The sequence below is a fragment of the Dreissena polymorpha genome, chromosome 5, assembly GCF_020536995.1.
Source record: "Dreissena polymorpha isolate Duluth1 chromosome 5, UMN_Dpol_1.0, whole genome shotgun sequence".
Lineage (NCBI taxonomy): Eukaryota > Metazoa > Mollusca > Bivalvia > Myida > Dreissenidae > Dreissena > Dreissena polymorpha.
Window position 1 is genome coordinate 13985665 of NC_068359.1, and position 25025 is coordinate 14010689.

At 34.5% G+C, this 25025-nt stretch overlaps 3 protein-coding genes and 1 long non-coding RNA gene across 6 annotated transcripts in view; 1 reads left to right on the top strand and 3 right to left on the bottom strand.

Annotated features, from left to right (window-relative positions):
• LOC127880706 (interferon-induced protein 44-like) overlaps positions 1-25025 on the top strand; it is a 312687-nt gene that overhangs the window by 9921 nt on the left and 277741 nt on the right. Inside the window, exons 2-7 of one of the 3 annotated variants that reach the window (XR_008049701.1) lie at positions 9712-10259; positions 10465-10511; positions 10924-11121; positions 12220-12363; positions 14295-14466; positions 14698-15085. Coding sequence is in view for 2 of the 3 variants with exons in the window: in XM_052428048.1 (XP_052284008.1) it covers positions 9734-10259; positions 10465-10511; positions 10924-11121; positions 12220-12363; positions 14295-14466; positions 14698-15035 (1425 nt within the window). In the remaining variant the exon portion in view is untranslated. Of the gene's footprint in view, positions 1-9699; positions 10260-10464; positions 10512-10923; positions 11122-12219; positions 12364-14294; positions 14467-14697; positions 15823-25025 lie in introns of those variants that run through there. The other 2 variants (XM_052428048.1, XM_052428050.1) reach the window with 2 other exon arrangements.
• LOC127880705 (uncharacterized) lies at positions 647-2718 on the bottom strand. Its single transcript, XM_052428047.1, has 2 exons — positions 2486-2718; positions 647-2096 (listed from the first exon to the last, which is right to left on the bottom strand). Exons 1-2 carry the CDS (start codon positions 2692-2694, stop codon positions 647-649), a joined length of 1659 nt encoding a protein of 552 aa, XP_052284007.1. The 5' UTR covers positions 2695-2718.
• Positions 4571-5653, bottom strand: LOC127881477 (uncharacterized protein K02A2.6-like). Its single transcript, XM_052429379.1, has one exon. The coding sequence runs from the start codon at positions 5651-5653 to the stop codon at positions 4571-4573; it is 1083 nt and encodes a 360-aa protein (XP_052285339.1).
• On the bottom strand, positions 19677-21866 carry LOC127880709 (uncharacterized). The gene is made up of 2 exons (XR_008049703.1): positions 21787-21866; positions 19677-21449 (listed from the first exon to the last, which is right to left on the bottom strand). It is a non-coding gene; the product is annotated as an uncharacterized LOC127880709 (long non-coding RNA).

Here is a 25025-nt window from a genome sequence, read left to right on the forward strand (position 1 = left end):
TTTAAAGAGTATGATATGCTTACTTGAAAATTACATATTTATTATAATTAAAATTATTGCTCTATAAGCAACTACATGTATCTATTTTGACCATCAGAATTCTATGTAATACATACAGAACCTTAATTCAATAGTAAAGATATTTGATGACTGATAAATTCCCAAATTAGTTTACCTCGTCACTAAGAAGTTTTGTGAATATAATCCAAGGTGAAAATGTAAGCTAAATCCGATGATTAATGCGCATTCACTACATGAGGTAACTGGATCGTCAACAGATAAATTCATGCCATCAATTCTCAAATATGCATAAGTTGGTTGAATGAAAATGTGTCTTAATAAGTCTGTTTTATAGCTGTAATAACCATTTATTTTCACATACAATGATTATTTTTACATACAATGCTGCAATATTTTGAAATAACAGAACTTTAACAATCATGCAAATTGAACAAGTAGGTTTTAAAAACATGTAATTGTCAAATACATATTCTGCAGTTCAATATCTTATACAAGAAAATGTAACCGACAACTATGCATTCCATGCCCATAATAAAATTGCATTTCAAAAACAACACAAACACATTCTGTACAACAGTTTATGGAAACTATCCAGTGATGACAACCATGTACATGTATCTTCCAACTACGATTTGTATATTGGTACCTTTATATTGCATAGGGCAGAGCAGACCATCACCATTTCATCTATGTGATCCACAAGTGAAATTGGAATTTCATTTGCCAGTATACGGAATGTTTTTAATCTCCTGATTACCTGCTCAATTAAAATTCGGTGATTTGCTATTCGTTTAGTTTTTTGTACACAAGCACTTGACATCTGAGAATTTCCACGCTTGCCTGGTGGCTTATGCAAACTTATGTTTCGTTGCATGCATTCCGTAGTGATGTTGAATCCTTTATCTGCCATTATCATGGAGTTTGTAGGCAACATGTCCAAATACCCACAGTCTAATGTTAGAGCCTTATCTGAAATTCTACCGAGGTATGTAGGCGAAACAAACACAATTGCACTATTAGGAGCACACGCGACAAGAATTTTCATTGTGTTATGGTTTTTGTAGTTGCTCCAAGTTGCGCTCTGGAGATGAGGGTCTTTGGGCGTTTCAATAAATAATTCAGTACAGTCTATAATCGAGTGCAGATCTGGAAATTTCCGGAATCTTTGGGGTTTAGAGGCAATCAAAGACTCTTCGTTTGGTATGTACACCATTGACTTTAAGACTTCGAATGATGCCCTAAGCCATGCAAGGAAAATTCTTGAGCATAAAGTTTCCGAAATATCAAATCTCTTGGACAAGTCTTTATTTAACAGCCCTAGCCTTAACTTCATTAATGTCATTAAAAATTCTGTCCTCGATGACATTTTTCTCTCCGGCCCAAACTTTGCACCAGAACGGGCTGACAATTTGGATTTTAATTTTCTAACATTTTTGGCCATTGACATAACACCAGTCCACCTTCTTGTAACAAATGGTGAAATATACTCATGTAATTTGTTAAACAGAGACTTGTTTGTCAAACCAGTGTAAAACTGAACATCATCGTCGGTCTTAAGTATTTTCTCACTGTACACAGTATTCTTAAGCCTGTCTATTATTTGCTTCTGTATGAACACCTCGGCTTTCAACTTAACAATCTGCTTGTTCTGTTCACTGATTCGTAAACACAGAGTAACAAACACAGCCAACAAATTAACAAACCATGGCAGTTTGTAAGTGTGGGAAAGTAACTCAACCTCTGGGTCATCATAAATAGGTGTTGCAACAAGATTTTCCTCAGACGCATGGTCATTGTCTTTTGCACTAATTTGTCTACGCCTTTTCGTATGTTTTGTGCTAGTCGCCTCAAACTGTGTCATTCTCTTCACTCGTTTCTCTGCTTCATTATATCCCATGCTGACAGTAGGCAATGGATTATTTATGGTTGGTTCTCCATCTGTGAAATGATCCGAACAAACCCGACTGTCTTTGCCTGGTGACCAGAGTTGTCCATTGCCCTGACGTCTTCCTACCAGCTGTTTCCATTTTTCCCTTTGCTCTGGATTCTTTTTCTTTGTTGGGAAAGTGAATAGTCTGAAATTAAATATAATTTGAACTAATAGGCACAGACAATTTTTAGTTGGCCTGCCAGCAACAGACCTATTTTTATGCGTTTCATTACGTTCAGGATCTGCAGGGATTCAAATGAGTGCATTCCTCAGTACACAGTACTGTACAACTACCTAGGCTAAGGTCAAATCATCATTTACCAACTGTTTGCGTACGAGCAGATCAGTGTAATATTGCAAAATAGGCATACTTCTGCTGTTTAATGAACGTGCTTTATCTATATTGTAAAATATGTGTGATTAAAGCACATAATTAAATGTCTGCCTTTTCTATAATATGCGTAAAAATGCGTATAAATCTTACCCCACCCACATTTTCTGAAAACTATGCATCAGCTCTTAATCGTTTATTACCTGAATGGCGGATCGCATTTACAGTCTCTCTCTTTGTGCAAACATCCACAGACGTCACACAGTTGTTTCTTCCATTTATTTAACCAGTATGCCCCTTTAGAGCAGTTTTGAACGCAACATGTTAAAGCCATATCGAGATTCAACAATATTTTTACTCGCAATTCAGGCGGAGTAACTCTTCCAGGTAAGTTGGTTTTGCGCATGCGCATTGCGAAACTGTTAATCCGTGTATAAGATTTACTGATATTGTAACTATGTACACACGATAAGTCGACACTATACTATGAGTGTTTTTTTATACACTACATCAATTGTAGTTATTATAAATGTGAATTTCAAAAAAGGAAACTGAACTATGAGTGGTTTATACAGACCAACAATAGTAATTATTAAGCAGTTGAATTTCGAAACGAAAGTGAAAGTAGATTCGCAACTGCAGTATACATAAAACCATTACTACTGGTAGTATGTGTTTTTCAATAGCTGAGCTTTATGAGAAAGTAAAAAATTTAATTGTTTATTCAATTTAAACAGCATTATAACTTAAGATATTGATTTTCAGTAAGAAGAGGGCTTATCAAGTTAATAATTAGTCCATTTAGTAATTGTTTAAAAATAAAAAAACAGGCTGCTAAACACCAAATAAGCAGCAAATAGCACACTCTAAAAGGTATTACAAACTTATTGGTACATGTTTTCTTACTTATAATTTGACAATTCGCCAAACAGTTCGAGTTATACTACTCACACGAATGTTGCCGTCTGCGTTTGCATACTGCATGTTATCGCGTTAAATGTTATCAGACATTAAACATTCCAATATTACATATATGTGTCTTTATTGTGAGATAAAAATGTGTCATTGTTAAACGTCACACCGCATTTCGATTAAAAACATCACATTCAGCGAGTATTAAGCCAATAAATATGTCTAATGCCTACACTTTAGGCATTCAACACTAAGAATGGCATTGCTATTGTACACATGTAATACAAAAAGGAGAGAAGAAAGGAGGAATGGCACCAGTGTACTTTAATTGTATATTTAGTAGACTAGTAGATATTTTGTAACGATAAATTATATTGGCTTTGGTTAATTGTACAAATAATCTTACAAGTTAACAACTGACCAATTTTGGAATAAATTATTTTGGTATTAAAGTAGTCTGTTTTTGGATTTCCTGTGATAAAAGTAGACTTCTCTTACTCCTTGCACATTTGGTATTTTGTTTGTTTGTTTACACACACTAAATATACCTTTTAATGACAAAGAGCAATACATTGATAAAATTCCTTTTTTCCATAAAAGTTACCAGAAAAATGTCCTGTTAGAGAGTGTAGGCATAATGACATTATTTAAAGTCAATACTTGTGTAACTGCTACAAATCATTGAATGTATTGAATATAGTATTAGTCACTAACATGTTGAATTTTGTTTTATTTGCTCACTTCCCACGAAAAGATGAGTTAAAGGTCCCTCATACTTATTAAAAAATGTGCATTTATTAACAATAAATAATTTTCATTTCATATAGCAGATATTTAGTGCCTAAGATTCTATGTATTCTTCTTGTATGTAACCATTGTGTATAAGTATCTCAGGTTATTTGAAACATTTTCAGAATTTGAAATAAGAGTTTCATTTACTGTTGATAAGGGCTCTGGAGGTGCTAATACTGTTTAAAAGGACTAGACAAGGCCAACGTTTCCATAACGTACATTTATTCATCAAATACACACAAACGATTGATAGGCTACACGCTACTAATAATAAAGAGTTATCAACATCCCTTTTTCTTTAAATGAAGAATGATACCAAACATTAGATACTATGATTGAATTTACCATTTAAAAATGATCTTATTTGAGACAAATAAACATGACTAGAACTTCAGTGACTAGTAGTTATTCCAAATGAACATTTACTGTGGTTACGTAAGACATGAATATACATAATATGAATTACAATCATACATACAGCAATCATTCAACATGACACATAAAATCTCAATTAAGCTAATATTTTACTTCCTGATCTTATCCTTTCTGAACAGTGTTTTACTCATGAGATTCAAATTTTAAGGCTAATGTCTGATGTAGTCTTTAAGATAGGCTGGTGGATTTATATTCCTCCTAGGCCTTAAGTTCATATATCGGTTAGTTTGCAGAGCATGGTTTTCAGGCACTACTTCAGCTTCAATATGTTCGGAGTTATTATTCATCGGCTGTCCTAGATCAGCTTGTATCGGTGCCGGCGATTTATCTCGAATATGAACATTGACACCAGTTTGTCTCATGTGATCGCGGTTCCTGTTGTAGGTGGTGTTATCAGTACCTACCACTAGATAGTTTCTTTCAGAGAGTCTGTCTCTAACCTGTCCTGGTTTCCAGTGAATGTTCCTATGTTCAAAATACACATTGTCTCCTTTTACAATTTGTGGTAACGGTTTTGCTCTACGATCATACGATTTCTTGATTTGTTTCTTTCTCTTTTGACGTTTCACATTCACGACTTGGGTTTTCTCGAATGTCGGTATTCGTGTCCTTGCCTGCCTTGAGAACATCATTTCCTGTGGACTGAGACCAGTATCAGCACGCGGAGTATTTCTAAGTTCCAACAGTGCTTCATATGGATCTGATCTTGTTTCAAGACATTTCAACATCATTCTCTTGGCAATTTTCACTCCAGCTTCCGCTTTTCCGTTCGAGTTTGGATGGTTGGGTGACGTTATGTGATGCTGTATTTGCCACGACTTAGCAAATTCCTTGAATTCCGCTGATGAATACTGTGGACCTCCATCACTTATGATTTGTCTAGGTATTCCGAAACGACTGAATTGCTTTTTCAGTTTTTTAATTACCTGCTTCGATGTGGTTGTCGTTAGCAGATCTAACTCGATGTAATTCGTGAAATAGTCAATCACGAGTAAATATGTCTTGTTCTCTATTTGAAACAAATCTGTCCCAACTTTGTCCCAAGGATGTTTTCCGTCTGAATGTTGCTTCATTGGTTGCTTTTGGTTTCTCGGTCGATTTTGTTCACACGTTTCGCAAGACCTTGCCAGCTGCTTTATTTGTGACTTTATTCCTATCCAGAATATCTTATCACGCGCTCGACGTATCATACTGTCACAACCTAAATGAGCGGAGTGCAGCCTTTTCAACATTTGCGGTCGTAAAGCGTCAGGTATGTACATAGCTTCTCCTATCGGAACGATGCCATTGTCGACAGAGAGAGTATCTTTTATAGCAGAGTACTTTCTTATTTCAGGGTCAAGTTTCTCTTTTTTTTGGCCATCCATTTTGAATAACCTTGATAAGGTTTTTTAATTCTGCACATTTCTCAGTAGCTTCACGTACTTCAATAACACGATCATCTGGAAACTCTTCAAATGTCCTCACATTGAAAATTCTTGGTCGAGTTTCAGTGTCACTTAAACTTTGAACATCTCTGCTCAAAGTATCAGCAATTACCAAGTCACTTCCTTTCACGAACTTAAACGTGATGTCGTAGCGATATAATTTCATCATAATATCCTGCAGACGTTTCGGAGCTTGGCTAAGTGGCTTTGAAAGTATATTGGATAATGGCTTGTGGTCATTTTCGATGATCACCTTCCGGCCAAATGTATATTGATTGAATTTCTCTAGTCCAAATAGTACACTGAGGGCTTCCTTTTCAATTTGTGCCCATTTCCTTTCTGAGTCTGTCAATGATCTGGACGCGTATTCAATTGGTTGTCCATCTTGCATAAGTACGACACCAAGACCATGCTGTGAACTATCTGTCTGGACAACAGCTTCCTTTTCCGGATCATAGTACTTCAGTACAGGTGCTTCTGAAATTTGTTTTTTCACAGTTACAAATGCTTTTTCACATTGTTCTGTCCACTCAAATTCCACACCTTTCCGTGTAAGTGCTCTTATAGGCGCAATAGTGTCTGCAAGCGAAGGTAGAAATCTGGACATATACTGTGTCAACCCACAGAATGTCTTCACTGCTGTCACATCATCTGGACTTTTCATCCTGTTAACTGCATCTACTTTCTTCTCATCTGGAAGAATTCCTTTGTCGGTTAATTTGTGTCCGTAGAAGTTAATCTCTTTCCCCATGTGCTTCTTTGTCTCATTCAGGACAATATTTTGTTCATCGCACCGTTTGTACAGTTCATTCAATTTCATCTCATTGTCGCGTTGTGCTTTCTTCTCTGTTTCTCCACAGCCAACAATAATGATATCATCAGCTATTGTGAATGTGCCTTGTAGACCCTTCAGGGCTTCTACGAGTTTCCGTTGGAATATTTCACTTGAGACGCTCAATCCAAATGGTAGTCTCTTCCATCTGAATCTTCCAAACGGTGTTATCATTGTGGTTAACTCACTGGACTCTTTGTCAAGTTTCACGTGATAGAACGCTTCTTTGACGTCTAACTTAGTGAATATCTTCGCATCTTTCAGCTCGGGAAGTATGTCGTCAAATATAGGCAGTTTGTACCTTTCCCTAATGAGCACTTTGTTCAAGGGTTGTGGGTCTATACAAATTCTCAGTTTTCCGTTTTGCTTTCTTATTACAGCCATTTGATTGACCTATTTCGTGGGTTTTACTACCTTTTCAAGAATACCTCTTTCTACCAGTATTTTTAATTCTTCTTCTACGTCCGCTTTGATGGCTATAGGGATGTTTCTTGCTGGTAGTGCGACAGGTGTTGCTGTATCGTCTACTACAAGTTTGACTTCACCAAGATCTCCTAGATCCTTTTCAACTTTCCCAATGAAATTTTCAGTGTTGATTGTGACGAGATTTAGTTTTTGTACTGTTTTCAATCCTAACAAACATTCAAACTCGTCAGGCACTATTACAAACTTCACTAAATCTTCATCTCCAGTGCACGGGTTTTTGACATTCAACTCAGCTTCTCCTAACGAACTGACAGTTGACTTGTTCCACATTCTTAGTTTTGTGTACGTCTTCTTTCTTTGGGCCTTTCTGACAAATTTTCTGTTGATGGTATTGATTTCAGCACCAGTGTCAATCTGAAAATCTACTTCACAGTCATTTACAATCATTTTCGCTTTGACTTTTGACTTTTGTCCAACTTCTACACAGTGTAGCCAAAATTCATCTTCACTTTCACTTTCAAGTTCAATATTGTGGATTTTCTTGCATTTTTTCTTGAAATGGTTTCTTCCACCACAGCCTTCGCAAAGATTTCCCCATGCTGGACATTTCTCTTTCTTGAATTCATGACTAAAACCACAATATTTGCACTTTCTTTCTGGATTTGCATTTGGTCGGTTGTCATGTTGCTGTCTTTTGTGTTTCTGTGTGTTAGTGTGTAGAGGTTGACTCTTGTAGCGATTATATTGTTTCGGACGTGCTCCGGATTCCGGTTTTGATGCCTTTTCGATTTTATGTATTGGCTGTTCATGTGAAGTGTCGCGAACTTCCTTAACATGCTTATTGGATTGTTCATAGCCTCGACATATCTTAATTGCTTTATCAAAGTTCAATTCTTCCTCTCTAAATAGCAATTCTTGTAGCTTTCCAGTGCTGCTGAAAACTATCTTGTCGCGTAACATTCTGTCTTTCTGCGTACCAAAATTACATGAATCCACGCGTTTTCGTAACTCTGTTAGATATGTGTCAAAAGATGAGTGATCATTTGGGTTCGTTACCCAAAATCTATGAGACTCTAAGACTTCATTTTTCCTAGGATTACAGTAGTTTTCGATTTTCTGTAATACTTTTGCAATCTTCAATTTGTCACCATCTTGTTCCCACGCAAACTGGTCATATATTTCGATGACTTTTGGTCCCGCACAATGTAGAAGAATATTTACTTGGATATTCTCCTCCTTTTCAGCGTTTCCACTTGCTGTCAAGTATATTTCCATTTGTCTCTTCCATTTTTGAAAATTTTGTGCATTGTTGCCGTTTTCAATGTCTAGATTTCCCGGTGGTTTAAAGATTTCAGTCATTTTTTTTTGTACTTATAACTTATCGGGAACGAACGGGTTTGAATACTAATCAGAGTGGTGCGAATCACAGTGGTACGAATCGGAGTCTGGAATTTTCCGACGTGCTTTTGGGCCTATATCATGTCTGTCCATGCAAAAATCTTACACTTCAGGTGTACTTAGCTTTATTAAACACATCCCACCGCTGCTACCATGTTGATAAGGGCTCTGGAGGTGCTAATACTGTTTAAAAGGACTAGACAAGGCCAACGTTTCCATAACGTACATTTATTCATCAAATACACACAAACGATTGATAGGCTACACGCTACTAATAATAAAGAGTTATCAACATTTACTAGTTTATTATTAAACAACCTTTAAATAGAAACATCAATGAAAACGCTGATAGTGTAGAACTTTTTGTGGCTAGAAATGCATACTGACGAAAGTGAGGTATTATTGTATTTTTATCCCATAATATTTTAAACTGGTCTGCAATGTCATTTCAGCAAAATAAATTGAATAACTTATAAATATATCTCGTTACTACATGCACATATAACCAATACTGTCTATTTCTGAACACTTTATTAAAATATATTTGAATTCGAGTACATTCAAATAGAATTTCGTATTATTTTATCATGTTTGTATAGATAAAAACAATTATTCCACATTATATACAAGACAACATGCACTTTCAAATAAAATGTTTGAACTTGTAATGTTGCAACACTTCTTGTTTCTATTAAATGCTGGAATTATATATCAACTGTTAAATCAAAACACAAGTTAGGCAATTTTTCAAGCCAGCATGTTCCACAATATATTGAGCGTGATGACAACTACCATGCACGTCATTTGTTGCTTTATTCCGAATTTGTCTTGAAATGACTACATAATCCCATTGCCAATATGATTCAATAAACAAAATTAACATGTAAAAGTATTTGCATTGATTTGATTATAAGTGCTTTATTTGACATGTAGGCAATACATATTAAATATCAGGTTACATAATTCTAACAAGCACCATGAGATTAGATTAATGATAAGTAATGGATAAAGCTCTTGCTATTTTTACCTTATGGTATAAGTTTACCATTTTACTTCACCATACATATTACCTTAATTTTATAAAGGTTCCCGTATATTTATTTTAGTAAACCATCAGGCATCTTATAAAGGACCCATATTTGTATAAGTGTGTCCATCTTTGAAACATATTGTCAACAAATATTTGTTAATTTAGCTTTCTGTATAGATTCCAACACATTTGAACGGAAATGACGGAACAGCTGACTGGAAAATTTATGGATCAGTTGGAATCCTGGATAGGAACAGGACCCAAGATCTTCACCCTGCTCTACAAGATAACCAGGGATGGATGTAACGCTACAACCTTTCACCAGAAGTGTGACAACCAGGGACCCACTGTGACGGTGCTGTACAACCAACAGGGCTCTGTTTATGGTGGATACGCTAGTGCAAACTGGAATAGCCCAGGCGCATACATTCAAGATGGAAATGCCTTTCTGTTTCAACTGAAGTTTTCTGGATCAGAAAAGTTCACTAAATTTCCATTAGTCAATGCTGTAAATGGGATGTATGGACTGGCTACATACGGGCCGACATTTGGCTCTGGTCACGATCTGTACACCTTTAGTGGGAGTATCAACCCTGCGGGAGGCATTTTTACACTTAATGGTTATATTAAGTTGGGAACCTCTTACAGCAATCAAGGTGTTACTGTTGATCAGATCAACAACGACACAATGGCGGTGACAGAACTAGAGGTCTACCGCCTGACAGGTGATATCTCATACATTTTAATTGCGTGTGTTCTCTTGCATGTCAACATTTACACAAAATAATCATAGAAACGTAGTAGGCGCACTTTCTTGCTACTTTCTGAAAAATGTAATTATTTTAGCAGTTCTTTTTTTTCTCCACAATATTATGAAAGACGATACTAACTGGAATGAACTGTCATTTGTTTTATTTTTCACTAATTAAGATGGTGAAGTTACTCCATGGCGAAAGACACCTGAGTGGAACGAAAAGGTATGACTAATCTTGTTTGTATCATATAATGTGAACTTATAGAATGCCAAAATTAAAGAAATGTTAGTACCCCACCCTGACATCCAATTCTAACTTAAGGTTAGGGTTAGTAAGGTTAAAAAAGTTAATAATTTTTTTATAAATGTATGTTATTTTGTTATTGGCACATATGTTTCATCTATTTGGAAAATCAATGTAGTTGTACAAAAAATATATATATTATTAATGTAAATTAAATCTGAGTGCTGCGTCCCTTGTGTTACACATCATAACACAGGTCACTGGATTGATAGACAATCTTGGAACATTAAAATAGAATAGTATTTGTGTCCTTCCAGCATTTCTACTTGAAGTATTAAATTAAAATAATTTACTTTTACCCAGACGTTATAAACTTCTTTATCTGCTTAAGTTCCTAGAGACACTCATGGAAGACATCGTTGCGTTCAAGCCACCCCGAGAGATGGGACTTTCAGAGGTCCGGGTTTTGATGTTGGGTCCCGTGGGGTCGGGCAAGTCGAGCTTTTACAACACCATCAACTCCATCTTCAAGGGCCGCATATCACAAAGGGCTCGGAGCGGGAAAGCTTCACACAGCATCACAACTGTGGTAAAGACCTTTCGTTTTTATCACGTGATGAAGTATCAATGCTCATGGCAACGTTTTAAAAGCCGGATCTCAACTGCTTGATTTTGCGGTGGTAAAATGATAACCTGCATTAACTAGTGGGCTGGGCTTATCTGCCAGTGATTTGCTGCTAACATGAGAGTGTTTATAAATAGAAACACGTGTTTGAGCAGACAGCCATTTGGTATAGCTTTGCATCTGTATTTACATGTAAACTTCATTTGAGTCATTCGCTAGCTATTGGCTGAGAGGAGTTCATAACCTTTCAAGTGGGCAGTGCTTAGCATTTACAGGGAAATTTGAATTTCAAGAAGCCAACAAAAAACTTTTTCTGTAAGTCAATAACTATATAACTTTCAACCACCAAATTACACATACATATTGTTTGTATACTAAAGGATATGTATGCCAAATTTCATTGAAAAATATTAAAAACAAACTTAAATATTATGAAAATAATCATTTATGTTTTCTGCTGTTTACACACCAGTGTACAACAGAAAAGAAGACATTTTGTGAGTTTGTGGCCCTTTTATACTGCTTCTCCGGTCTTAAATTACTACTGTGGGTGCATAGCTTAGGAAAATTAGTCCATGATTGTATTTGACATTAATTAAATTTAATCGGACTGCTTAGTTAACTAAAGCACTTTACCTACACTTACTGTTCTTTATTATTTTTTAATTTTGCTTACTTATTTTTGAGTTGACAAATCAATATATATCATTTGTATTTTTTGACAATGGAAAATACATGTATGTCCGCTTCTGACCAATCTTATAATAATGTTTGCTTTTATATTGACACTTTCAGAGAGTATAAATGCAATTCCTATGTTGACAACCTCTTTTAAATGTATTCATTTCATCTTTGTTCAAAAACAAACATGTATGATATATTTTTCAAATACTATCGAAACAGTATTTAAATATAAACAATATCTTCAATTAGAACTCAATATCATTCCACTTTCAGTAAGTGCAAATATAAATTGTATTACAATGGTACCTTTCGGATGTTTGAACTTGCGAACAACTCATTTTAAACTTTTGCGTTGAACGACCTTGTTTATATTTGAAGTACACGCCTCATGTGACAAAGAGTCGGTCTGGGTCGGCGCTTAATTTCCGGCTTTGTGACACCCGGGGATTAGAGGCAACACAGGGCTTGAACATCCTCGAGTGCAACTATCTGCTGGATGGTCACGTGCCAGATTACTATGAGGTAAAGTACAAAACATATGTCGAAATAATTATGGAATTTAATGATGGACACTTGAAATGTGTCCACCTGCTTTGTTCAATTTATGGAGTCATTCAATAAAATAATAAGTGAATATCCTGTCTATAAACTAGTGAAAACATAATCTTGCAATAAACTAGCACATGAATTGCATTTTGGGGTCATATGTTTGAAAATCTTTGAACAACTGTGATTGAATATCTTAGAACAACTGTGTGGTGTTCGATTCTCGTTCAGGATATCAAAATGTATCATCATTATCATCTTAATCATCATCACCACCGTTCCCTTGACCGTTGTGGCCGTTCGGGATAAATGAGAGGCGACGACACAGAGATCCTACGCCAGTCAGATATGTTGTGGGCTTCTGGGAGCTCATCCATGGGACGGGGCGTCCTCTCTTTCTAATTGTACATCCAGCTGTTCTTCTTCTGGCCACAAAGGCGATCTCCCCATGATGTGCCATGGAGAAAGTCGTGCATGATGACGAGTCCAAACCAAGCCAGAGGCACGAGTCTTGCGTTCTGTGTCAGCGTTAATCGCACTGGTTTCGCAGCCGTATAGTAGAAAAGATACTATGACCGATTTGTAAAGCATGCTCATTAATGGAAAGCTGATGGAGCTTGTCAACAACATGCTTAGTCTGTGCACCGCCGCGGTTGAAATGAAAATTCTTGTTCTGACATCAGTGGTACTGATACCATCCTTGAACAGGGTTCTTCCCAAGTATTTAAAGCTGGTCACTACTCTGTTCGTGCTGACCTCCATCCTGTATGCTCCTGCTTTTTTATAGAGTATGTTGGTGCGGTCTTAGAGATCAATAATGGTGCCACACATATGATCAATGTATTAAGTGAATCTCATGTTTGAGATCTGTCTGCCACAGATCGAGATAGAGATGTGGTGGTCTTCGATGGTCTCCCGCAGTATTTTCTCAAGGAAAAATTTAAACAGGAGGGGTGAAAGCGGACATCCATAACAGCTTCAACTGATGTCCTTAAGGAACACACGTCTCTCCGTTCAGACGTATTGCGCGTCTATAGAGTTTTAGAATGACTTTCACAAGCCCTTTATTAATGTTGAATCCTCTCAGAACTGCAATAGGCCATTTTGCGTTAAGTTGTTGAACGCTTTCTTAAAGTTGTTGAAAAGCTAACGTTGGTGTTGCACGTGTTTCTTAATTTCTACTATAAAGCAGGAAATGTGTTCCACTGTAATCCTCCCAGCTCTGCATCCAATCTTTGGATTTTTTCAATCGAAGCATAGCTTATCAGGGATGGCTGATGGGGCTTATGGTGCGCTAATTCTCACAAAGCTTGTGGTTTTCCTTTTTCGGCAGCGGGATGACCTTAGACTGGGTACACTTCTTAGGACACTCCTTTTCTCCTTAGATCTTCTGCCTTCACTGCTGAAATTGATTATTGCCCTCCGTGCGTAATCGGAAGGGAAACTCCCAAGAGATTTTCCTGTCTTCAAACTGCGCACTGCCTCCTCCACCTCTGCCTTTAGTGTGAATGACTTTCGTCTTCCGCTTCTGGTCTAGGATCATTAAAGGAGAACAGTGTCTGGTTCAAGCGGGTAGGTGAAGAGGTCGCTGAGGTATACTGTCGAACTATACAGAAATACGTTTTTTTTCGGACAGCAGGTTTCCGTCAGCGTCTGCTATAGCAGTGGCATCGGGCTGGCTGGTCTGCGTGAGGGTATTGAGGATGTTGTAGGCAGGTCTTCTTACTGCTACATGAGGTCATCTCTTTGTCCATATTGATACATTTCAGCTCAATCCACTCCAGCTAGGCCTGTTTTTATCTTCTTCATCTCCCTGTTCGCTCTTGGGTATTCTGCCCAAGTTAAATTGAAAAAGCAGTGTTGCAACTCAGTAAAAAAATGTACGAACTTTTCTATATTTTATTTAGTTCAACCCAGCTCTACCAATAACATCGGAAACACATGGCTTCGTAGAAAAGCCGTCTTTCGCAGATAAAATTCACTGTGTAGCGTTTGTCGTGGACGCGTCCTGCATCGAAGGCATGCCACCAAAACTCGTTGAAAAAATTATCAGCATTCAGGAAATCATGAATCACAAAGGTAAGCGGTATGTGACCAAATCTATAGTTTGAATTATTATCGATGTCTACGCTCATTTATGAAATGGATCATGTTCGTTAAGAAAAAAAAAGATTATAATGGTTGGAGTCACAGTTTCTGTTAATTCGATTTTACAATCTTTGACAAATCAAATCAAATTTAAACTGCATATATATTATTGTATGAATGTTCATAATTTATCGTTATTATTATTTTATAATAATTTTAAAGGGATTCCTCAAGTCGTTTTGTTGAACAAGGTTGATCTAGCATGCAGGAAAGTAGCAGCAAAAGTTGAAAGCGTGTTTAAAAGTGCAAGCATCCACGAGGTGGTTGAGAAAGTATCAACGATGTTCGGTTTGCAGTTTAACAACATCTTCCCGGTAAAGAACTACGTGTCTGAGATGGAATTGGACGTTGACACGAGCATCATTGCCTTACTTGCTTTAAGGCAGATTCTGTATCTGACCGAGGATTACATTGAGGGTCTGCAGGAGAAGCTGAAAAGAGTTAAGGTGTCGACTGTTAAGAATAAACAATCATCTGAAAAATACGATGAGAAGGATTAGTAATATAATTGTGTGCATACAAAGAAGTGTTGCACTTAAGATATTACCAGGTTTAATAAGTTAAAACAGTAATGTTCTAATCTCTTAACTAAGAGGACAATCATCTACAACATGGTTTCTATGAATAAAGGCGAATAAATGCGATCCAAAATCTCTCTATTGATTTTAGTTTTGTAAAAGATATGCAACAACACAAAATAATAATTATAATTATTACAAATTTATAAAATGGAATGGACAGTGTGTAATTAGTTTCATAGTTTAGATTACTTTTGAACACACATTGTATGTTTATGTTCACATGTTATGTTTTCTTGTTATTTATGTTGACATTATTTTGACTTCATTTCAATTTATTTACCATTGTTTTGCATTGCATACTGTACGTATTGTTAAGTAATTATGTGTGTAAGTGAGCAAACGTTGTCAATACGAGTTCAGTGAATTTTATATGGCTTGCGTGGTCCATACTTATTGTTCTTATGTATATGTAATATTACAGTACTTATTAAACTATAATCACGGTGATTATTTAAAATAACCATAATCACACTAATCATTAAAATGATTTTTACATTCGAACACTTTGTATGAACCAGGCAAGTACAATGTAAAGTGTTTGCTACATCATACATTCTGCTACATACGTATTTTGCTGTATTTTTTTAGATTTACTGTAAATACTAATTCTAGTCAAGGTTTTTGGTGTTATGTGGAAAGTTTGTGATAAGTGCTTTTATTATTAATTTCGCCATAAATACTATTAAATGATTAAGTATTGTTTAAACTTGCAATACATGCTTGTTAATGTTGTTATCGATTGAAAGATTATTATAATTTCAATACCGGTACATTGATCTGGGTATGAAACAAACTGTTAACATTCTGCCCCAGCTATTGGTTAAGTTAATTTCAATTTATCGAACATCACAAATATAACTACAGGCTAATTGGATTAACAAGAACAAAATCATCGTGCTTGAACTTCCAAATTTTAGTTGCATTGCTGATTAATATACATGTGAATGCTACCCTAAATTTAAAATTATGTTTTGCATTAATTGGATTAGAAAAGAAACTCGATACAATCATATATAATGAAAAACGATTATGTAATGCTAAGGTTAATTAAAATAGTAGCATAAATAAAAGTCTAATCAATCAGAAATAACATTTACATCCGAACATTTACTTGCTCGCAAAATACCGATCTTCATTGATGATATTTCTGATTTTCCGATTGATATAGGATGGTTTGCAATATTTCTACACTTTTTGATTCATTTATGTGTACTTATTCTAAAAAGGCTTTTCTTTTTGATAGCTTTTAGATTGTTATTCAGTCAACTGTTACTTTAACATTTACTTCAGCAAAAACTTCCCGGTATTTGCCAAATGGACGTTCAACGCCGTCGGCGTTCCCGTTATCAAACCTGATGCGTTTGGTACTTTTCGTTAAATCGTTGTATTTTCAGTTTACTAAATATTCTGGTACTCGGCTTGTGCTTAGATAGTACGTTTGGCACTGACTGAAATAATGTCGGAAGCGATGGTTTATTTTAGGTAAGGCGTATTGATAAAACATGCTTTAATATACAAATCACATTTTCTCATTAAAGTAATATACTTTTGATGCTACTTAACGAGGCTTATTTTGAAACGGAACACATATGAATGCTTAAATGTGCATTCTAGGATTTAAATGTCAAACATCTTAGTGAATTCGGAAGAATATACTTGCTAGCGATCATACAAGTTCATAAAATGTTAGACTCATTTAAAGTTCTATAACTAAGTCAATTTATTATTTGATGAAGAAGTCACCAGACAAGCCATTCCGACGCTTGTAATTAAAAACCTGATTGGGATTGAGCGCTTACAAATTCAAGTAAGGTTTTCAACCTTTTGAGGCTGTGTCTCTTTGAATGCAAAATTCGCCTCGTCGTTCTCACGAAACCAAGACAGCTCTGAACAGAAATCTCGGCACTGTTAATGTTTTTATAAAATTATTTGGCGTCAGTTGTAATATTGTCCCATTCTGAAACTAATATGGGTGAGTAATGTGATTCGACATATTAGGTTTTAAATTAACATATATCACAGTGTCTTATTCAAAGCAAAATACTTTCATTGCTACATAACGAAGCTTATGTGCAATGAGCGACATATTTATACTTAAATCGAGGATATATCATTTTATTATTTTTAAAACATTCTCCATAAATAAAATTATGTAATCGATTGATGAGATACGTCTTAGTTAAATTATTAATATGCCAAAGTGTTTAAATTACGTTTGTCTACTCAAATTGTATCTGATACTATTACTAAACAAGGCTGAATCATAGGCTATTACACATTTTTATCTCATCCACGTTTATAAACATCACTTCAAATTCCACATCACAGGTTGCCGTTTTAAGGCTTGTTTTCCTCTTTGCAAGCGCCATGCACTTAAGATCATGGGCAGGTAATCCACACTATTAACTTAATAAACAATACTTGCAAAGCATTTCAACACTTCTGTGCTGAACACGTGTTTTTCGTGCCAAAAGTAGAAAAGGCCAGCTTCACTTGCTTGACCGTTATAAAGCGTGTTTTCACTTTTTCGGTATACGAATTAATGTTTAAAACATTATTATGTAACACACATATTTGTATTCGTTATTACGAACTCGCATTTATAAAATGGCTTAGCAAATTTATTCAATGAAGTTCAGCAATTATTTTCAAGAAAGCATATTAGTAAAGATAATACAAATATAAACGTGACGTAAGAATCATTCATCCGGGTAGAAGACGTAATGAATAAACACTGGGTTACCGAGGATGTAAATTATGCTTCTCTATTTGTTATATTTTAATCGCAATATTTCTAAATAGGTCAACGATATCACATCGTACTACTATCGCATGTCTGAATGCGCATGTGTAGGTGACGTGCGCTTTAAGTACATAGTGTTAAGTGTATGTGCACTCTCATTTTAACTGAGTTCGGCGGTATTTTTCTTAACAGGTTTGCTATATGTTTTGCGTATAAAATACTTGAGAAAAGAAATGCCTTAAACAATAATATAAGTATTGTTACAAGCATAACTGAAAAATGAAGTTCAGGAAATTATTTATGAAACTTAAACTTGAAGGTTTATCTTTTCTAAAAATGAACTTTGTTTTAAGTGGGGTTTTTCAACTTGAAATAATAATAACGCATCGGAATTCTATGAGGGAATATCCTTTGATATTCCCTCTTTTCGTTGGAAAATGAAAAAAACAGGTGTTTTTTCTCACTTTTATTGCACACAAATTTAACCTTGAATCAAAATGCATGAACAGAAATTATCAAACTTGTATATTTCCTAAAAAAAGTGCGTAAATTTACGAACATTTTTAATGCAAAAAGAACACATTTGACATCAACTAAGAAATTATTCGTAAATTTACGAACATTTTAAGGGAGAAAAATCAGTAGTTTTTTTCATTGCTTGTCACCATGTGGCATAAATTTATGAAATTCTTTTTTTTTAAAGAAATATATGATTAACAAAACCATTATTCGTAAATTTACGCACTTTTAAAAATGTTCAGAAATACTTGGTAAATTCATAGATTCTTACCAAAACAGTACTTTGTTAATTTACGCCTCAAAAAAACCAGACATACTTGTTTAATTCATAGACTTTTAACAAAACCATACTTCGTAAATTTACGCACTATTTAACATTTTCATTGGTAAATTCATATTCTTCTAAATAAAACCATACTTCGTAAATTGACGCACTATTAAATTTTTTTGGTAAATTCATATTCTTAGCAATACCATACTTGGTAAATTTACGAACTAGTAAAACTTTTCAGAAATACTTGATCAATTCATTAACTATTTTCCGAAATATGAGGTCAATTAATATTTTCTTAACAAAACCATACTTCGTAAATTTACGCACTAATATTTTCAGAAATACTTTGTAAATTCATAGATTCTTAACCAAAAAATACTTCGTTAATTTACGCACTATTAAAAAAAAACAGAAATACTTGGTAAATTAATAGATTCTGAACAAAAACCCACTTCGTAAATTTACGCACTATTAAAAACTTTCAGAAATACTTGGTGAATTCATAGATTCATAACAAAACATACTTCGTTAATTTACGCACTATTAAAAACTTTCAGAAATACTTGGTGAATTTATAGATTCTTACACAAAACATACTTCGTAAATTTACGCACTATTAAAAAATTTCAGAAATACTTGGTGAATTCATAGATTCTTAACAAAAACATACTTCGTAAATTTACGCACTATTTAACCTTTTCAGAAATACTTGGTAAATTCATATTCTTCTACATAAAACCATACTTCGTAAATTTACTCACTATTAAAACATTTCAGACATAATTGGTAAATTCATATTCTTAATAATACCATACTTCGTAAATTTACGAACTAGTAAAACTTTTCAGAAATACTATGTCAATTCATATCCTTAACAAAACCATACTTCGTAAATTTACGCATTATTATTTTTTTTCAGAATTACTTCATCAATTCATATATTCTCAGAAAAACCTTACTTCGTAAATTTACGCACTATTAACAATTTTCAGAAATACCAGGTCAATTCATATATTCTTAACAATTTAAACCATACTTCGTAAATTTACGCACTATTATATTTTTTCAGAAATACCCCGTTCTTTGTCAATTCATATATTCTCAACAAAAACATATTTCGTAAATTAATGCTCCATTAACAATTTTGAGAAATACAAAGTCATGTACTTGGTCAGTTCATATATTCTTAACATACGTCGTACATTTACACACTATTATATATTTTCAGAAATACTCGGTACTTGGCAAATTCATAGCAAAACCAGACTTCCTAAATTTACGCATTATTAAACAATTTCAGAAATACTTGGTGAACTCATAGATTCTTAACAAAACCAGACTTCGTAAATTTACGCACTTAAAAAAAAACAGAAATACTTGTTTAATTCATAGATTCTTAACATAACCATACTTCGTAAATTTACGCACTATAATTTTTTTTCAGAAATACTTGATAAATTCATAGATGTCATCATTGCTGGTATTTATACGAACATTTTCAGGGAAAAGGTCTTTTTTTTGCATTAACAATCAACATTTTTTATATTTCGTATTAATACGAACTATTATTAACTGTCATCTTTGTTCGTATTAAAATGAACATTTTCACAAACAAAGTCATTTTTTGCATTAAAAATCAACATTTTTGATACTTGTATTAATACAGCTATTATAAATTGTCATTATTTTACATATTAATACAAACATTTCCAGGGATAAAAAGTCAGTTTTGTCACTAAATATAGTCAGTCGCGAGAGAGCCTAGTCTTTAAGGAGAAATTTGCACAGATTTTCTCCCATATAAGTGTCAGATACTGTTGGATTGTTTGTGGATTTCTTGATGAATTCTTGAACTAGATTGTCAGGTTTTAGAACAGGCAAAGTTTGCAATTTGAATTTAATGTCTGGTGCAACATGACTTTCTGACCCATCAGAGCCTTCGACATCATGCTCTTGTAGTACCTTTACTTCTGCAGCGTCGGCTTCAAAAGCTTTTTGCTGAGAAAGTACTTGAAGATTCGCTTCTGATTCTGCCTTTTGTTTCAAAAGAGCTGCTTCTTGTTGAGTATATTTCATTTTTATCTTGGCAGATTCGGCTTCTGCTTGTTTCAATGCGATGAGTTCACTCGTACGGCTAGTGTCTTCACACCATCATGGACAGAGTTTGGCTTCATGCTGGACATGACTTTTTTAAATATTGATTGTTTATTTTGGTCAATCTTTTCCAGCGCGTGTAATTTTGCTTTTTCCTGTAGCGACACGTCTGTAGTGAGAGCCGATAATTCTTTAAGACTTGCTTCACTTTTCACATTTTTTAAGTTCATTTCAAATTCGTCTTTAACTTTTATGTAACTTTCATAGGTAATTGCTGTTCAATCAGGTTGATTTCACAAACAAGACTCTCATAAGTTAAACTACTTACTATGCACAAACTTTCAGTCACTTTGCGCCATGAAGCAGAACAGCGCTTCCTAAAGTCATCAATTATCTCTTCAAAAAGAGCCCTTCCTTTTTCAGAAAACGGACGTACATGCCGTGTTGACATACAATAAACTTTCTTAAGCCGGTTGAAATACAGATGAGACTTTAGTGCGACCAATTTTGAACGTGGATTTAGTTCGATGTCCAGTACCAGTCATCTCCATCTGCATCTGCTACTAGCAAAGACCAAAGTGTAGGTCAATTTACTTTTCTGTTCTGGAAACAGATAGCGGACCGATCGTGTCGAAAAAGAACACTGTATGTGGTGGTATTCAGTATTTAATCTTAGATTCAACTCGATGAATGTGGTAAATTGCTGCAATAAAACAAAATAAAAGACGTTCAGTTCTGCAGTAAAGAACAATGAAAATGATGTATTGTAATCAAAAAATACTTTAAATGACTGAAAAAAGGTAAAACGTATATCCTATACCTAACAATGACAGAGTTATTAAAGAAAAGCTTTGGAAATTACCCTAACATATAGGACATATAGCCTCAACTGGGTCGAAAGGGTAGGTACGACGTAATTTGGGTACGAATAGCATTTACTGAAAACATTAAAAAACCTGAATTAATGAATATACCTCATGAATAATTACTGCCTTATCAAAATACAAGTTATATAGCATTGATAACATGTGGAAACTTACACTATCCGGGGCAATTAACCGGTATAAACGTCTGAAGAAAATGCCGAAATAATAATATCGGCAAACGCCTCGATTTAAAATTCGTAGGTGAACAAACACTGATATATCCAAGGGAAGTAAGCAGCGCAATATTATACGGTTACATATGATCGATATAGCCAGCACACAGGTTTTGTTAAAAATGTATTCAAATTGCTAGAATAATTAGTTTGTTTCTCATTGATTGTGTTTTGTTGTTTGACAATACATTTTTAAAAGGATAAAAAAAAGAAATGTTCATTTACATAGAAAAACAAATTTTGCTTTCGTGTTCGCTGGGCCGTCTGCACTGAGGAAGGTATAGCGTCCATGACCTTAAAGGGATCTTTTCACGCTTTGGTAAATTGACAAAATTGAAAAAAGTTGTTTCAGATTCGTAAGTTTTCGTTTTAGTTATGATATTTGTGAGGAAACAGTAATACTGAACATTAACCATGCTCTAATATAGCCATTATATGCATCTTTTGACGATTTTAAAACCTAAAAATTATAAAGCGTTGCGACGCGAAACGATTGAATAATTTGGTGAGTTCCGTTTTTGTTGTTAAATTTTGTGAAACTACGAATATTGCTTAATTAAGGTATAAAATACGTCACGAATGTGTACTCGGCGGAATAGCTCAGTAGGCTAAAGCGTTTTTACTTCAGGACTCTGGCAGGACTCCAGGGGTCACTGGTTCGAAACCTATTCCGGGCAATGTTCTTTTTCTTTTTTTTCTTGATTTTTTACTGGAGCTTTTACGATCCAATGTTTACATTTATCAATATAAAGCATTTAATGAATAAGTTAAAAAATGCCAAAATCTGTGAAAAGGCCCCTTTAATTTATGGAAGACATAATTGTAAATATCTTAGATCTTCATCAGTTTTTTTGCCAAAAATTATATACATGTACTTAAATTAGTATTGAATTTAGTATTTATGAAGATGGCTGGTCTTCTGATAAACAGGAATTGTAATCAGGCCTTCTTGTAAAAATTAATCATGTTAAAATTGCCAAAAACTAGCTTTTTATGGCTTTGTAATTTTAAATAAAATCTACCAATTAATCGCTACTTACAAATACTGTTTGAAACTAGCAGGAAATGATTTTCAGTGGGCAAATATTATGATTATGCATTAAATAAGTGCAAGACATATATTGAAGTATAAAGAATAGGCAATACATATATATTGCTCCATTTTTTTCTTTCTATAATGAATAGGCAATAAATAGTGCTCGATTTATTTCTATTAATAATGAATTGGCAATAAATAATGCTCTATTTTTTATCTATAATGAACTAAAGTTTTCATCGACTTTCATTTACAGATGATGCATTTGAATAATTGAAAATGTTGATATATGGAAAAAACACAGATTAAGAGAAATTAATTAAATAGAAATAACATTGTTATTTTTGAACAACTAGATACATGATTAGTTAAATTGGATCATAATAATTATTTTTTACATGTAAGACAATATATATAACAGTTTGAAAATCAAATGCACTTTCCCTGGTGATTAATAAACAACGGTTAACTATGAACAAGATAATAGTTTCTTAGTAAGAGACGTGTCAGTACATAGCTTTGTTTATATGGATCTAATTTTCTGTAAGATGCGGGTTTTCTTATTACCCAAGACTTCCGTTCTTATATTTTTTCCCAAGTGTTGTTATAAAAACAAAACAAAAAGTTACTTAAATAAATATCCTCCAACATAAATACGATAATTGATATACCGGTAAATTTACTAAGCTGACCAGAAGTAAGTTTGCCTTATGTCCACAAGAAACACAGATTTGTTGCTTAAAATTCGGTAACGCCGATTTCATTTTATTGTGAAACCATTATAAACATTCGCTACACATTCAGTTTCGAATTCTTCATCATTAGATCAATTTTTTACGGAAATGACCAATGTTGATAAAGATACGACTTTTCAAAGGCATGAAAGCCATATCCAAAGTTATCAACGCATGCATTAGCGCCGGTTTCTCTCACATTATATCGTGTATTGAACTGACACTTGACATTTACACGTTAATGCAGAAAAAAATGTATCGATAGCGTTAACGAATAAATATTAAATTGGCGCCGATAAAGGTTAGATGCGCGACAGTTTGGTTATTATTGAAATTGGAGATGACTAATTGGAAATCGGCTTCGTCATTCAGACATTCGTTCACGGACATTCATTCTCACTAATCCGCTAATCATAATAATGAACTAGTTAATTGGCATGCAATAGAACAGAACAAACATTTTATTTTCAACGAAGTATATAACATTATGCAATTCGGGCAATATAACAAAGTACAATTTTTAGTACAATATTGTGGCTTCCGATAATTAAGCAACAACAACACATATTATACAGTGAGAGTGGGTGTATTTACGGTAGAATGCATTAATATATAGAAGGGCCAGTTAGAATCACCTCATAACAATTGACTTAGTATACTCTTCTTAATACAATAAACGACGGTTATATATATGGCGCTTAATGCTCTGGGAACGTATATAAATATATAAACTAACCTTTATTGTTGAACCGCTTGACAAAGGCAGTTCTTGATCCTGTTACTTTATCGAGGCCCTCACTGAACTCGGTTTTTTGCTTTGAAGGTGTCCAATCTGAGGAACTTCACCACACCATCTTCAAGGTGTGCCTGTTTGGGAATAATGTTAAATTGAGCACTTTATTATCATTATTTGTTTGTGCAACATCTAACTATTAACGAAAATATTAACTTGACCATTTTTAGCTCCACTGGCCAAAGGCCAGCGGGGCTTATGTCATGGTCCTGTGTCCGTCGTGTGTGCGTCCGTGCGTGCGTCCGTGCGTGCGTGCGTTAACTTTTTCTTTAAACATCTTCTTCTCCTAAACTACTGGTCCAAGTCTGATGAAATTTCTCAGGAATGTTCCTGTGGTGAACCTCTTTCAAATTTGTTCAAATAATGCCCCTGGGGTCAAATTTGACCCTGCCCCGGGGATGCAAAGAATTGAAAATTTGCTTATATAAGGCCTATTTTGTGCAAACTTTATAAATCTTCTTGTCCATAACCATTAGGCCTAGGGCTACCAAATTTGGTATGTATTGACATCTTATAGTCCTCTACCAAGTTTGTTCAAATTATGCCCCTGGAGTCAAATTTGACCCTGCCCCGGGGGCGTCAAAAAATTGAAAATTTGCTTATATAAGCCCTATTTT